Here is a 2,141-nt window from a genome sequence, read left to right on the forward strand (position 1 = left end):
GGGTTATCACTGCTCTCCTGCAATGCTAGGCTGCATGGATGCGCAGGGAGTTCTTGCCCAGAACAGAACCATACCGCCAATCCAAACTGTATGCTAATTGTCAATCATCTTTAACGATAGTCGTCCTGACAGAAATAAGATGTTCATATCAAAGTGATAAAATGTTGAAAGTTACTAAATAAAACTAAATAATTTTTTTCTGGTATAAGTTTAAGGCAATATTGATCAAAAGATAAGTATGTTGAACCAAAACAATTAAAGTAATATAGCAAAAGTAACACAGAAATTAAAAAACAATGGACTTGTAATAAATGGCTGAAATAAGTATAAATGTGTGTAAGAGATGTCACATGGACTGTTGCTGTATTTGTAGATTGTCTGGCTGTATGGTGACAGAGGAAGGCTGTGGTTATGTGTCTTCAGCTCTGAGTTCGAACCCCTCACACTTGAGAGAGCTGGATCTGAGCTACAATCACCCCAGAGATTCAGGAGTCAAGCTGCTTTCTGAAAAACTGGAGGACTCAAACTGCTCATTGGACAAACTGAAGTATGTCAAGCATGATGTTTTATTATTTAAATTCCTCAGTGTCTTGTGTGTGTGTATATATATATATATATATTTGGGATGGGAAGATTCACCGATTCTCTCGGTGCATCGACAAAAAAAAGTTAACGATGCGATGCATCGGTTTAAAAAGTGTGCATCAGATACAAGTTGGCATTTGTATCACGATACATCATTTTTAACATATTTGCATCGGTAAAAAAACATTTATTTATATATAATTACTAGTGGATAGCTACACTTTTATTGTTTATAAAGTGACCAATAATCTGTGACCAATATTTTATATGTAGATTGATTTCTCCTCGAGAAACTGTTTCTCAAGCGCATTCTCTCATCACCGCTGCGCGTGAATATGACGCATCACAACACCACAGAGACCGAGCAAAAACTGAGATTAAAGTCCAAAATCTGACTTGAAATAACCTAACAAATCAATCGGGGCTAAAGCAGTTCCATAAACGACAATGTAAGTTCACACAATCTAACTAATTTGTGGACGCTTAATCTTAAGCAGCCCTTAATGTCGATCATGGATCAAATCGATCCACCATGGCAAACAGCGAATATATTTGTGCTGTTTAATGCATTTGAGACGTTGTGTTTTCCTCAGTGCATAACTGACATGCCACGAGTATATTTTTTCTCTGTAAATGTTAGAAAGTCATGCAAATATATCCATTTTGCTTGCTGTCAGGAGTGGGCGAGGCATGCGCGAGTGAACGAGCGCTGCTGCGCACATGCAGGCTAAACAGACGGAGCGCAATAATTCTGAGTCAAATATGCATTTTGCTAAAATATTCGTTGTTGGACATTAAATGTTCCTTTTGTAAATTTTAAACCTACATATTTCTTTATTATTTATTTTGATTTTAATTCAGTGATTTTAATGCTTTAAAGAGCAATTTTAGACTGTAATGTTCTAATGTTCTGCTATGGTACAGCTGTCATTAAACCAGAGAGAGCCTTTCTGCTTGGCTAGCACTGTAAAATAAAAAATTTTTAAAAGTCAAATAATAGCGTTCCTATTGGTCAGTGTTAGAGGAACTCCGCTTAATCTGAGAGTTAACCTGCTTTAGTTTCCCAGCATAAGTTGCCACAGTGACTGAAGTTGATTTGCTTCATGGAACCAAATCATTTGACAATGAGTCAGACTAACTGAAATAAGCCTGGCCTATTTGGTAAACTTGTTTTATGAAACAGGCCTCGAGGCATTCAAAGTCAGAAGACACATAAGTTAATTTATGATTTGCTGTCTGCCTGAACCAAAGAAATAAATGTGATCATATTTTTTCCATTGCATCAAATCGCATTGTGTTGAATCGGATCGAATCGAAATCGGATCACACTGCATCGTAATAGGGGTGAATCATATTGCATCGCATAGCTAGCTACTTCATATGTATCGTCAGTGTATCGTATCGTTGGCTATGCATTGAGATGCGTATCGCATCGGCCTCAGTTATGGAGATGCACATCTCTAATATATATATATATATGCAGGGGTGTCCTTTTTTTAAAGAGAACCAGATTCAATGTACACACACACACACACATATATATATATATATATATA

At 36.6% G+C, this 2,141-nt stretch overlaps 1 protein-coding gene across 1 annotated transcript in view; it reads left to right on the top strand.

Moving 5' to 3' along the window:
* The window catches only part of LOC107575399 (NACHT, LRR and PYD domains-containing protein 12-like), a 36,113-nt gene that overhangs the window by 25,603 nt on the left and 8,369 nt on the right, over window positions 1-2,141 (top strand). The window contains exon 4 of the mRNA XM_016261779.1: window positions 374-547. Coding sequence (XP_016117265.1) covers window positions 374-547 — 174 coding nt within the window. The remainder of the gene's footprint in view (window positions 1-373; window positions 548-2,141) is intronic.

Source organism: Sinocyclocheilus grahami, unplaced genomic scaffold, assembly GCF_001515645.1.
Source record: "Sinocyclocheilus grahami isolate Dianchi unplaced genomic scaffold, SAMN03320097.WGS_v1.1 scaffold2614.1, whole genome shotgun sequence".
Lineage (NCBI taxonomy): Eukaryota > Metazoa > Chordata > Actinopteri > Cypriniformes > Cyprinidae > Sinocyclocheilus > Sinocyclocheilus grahami.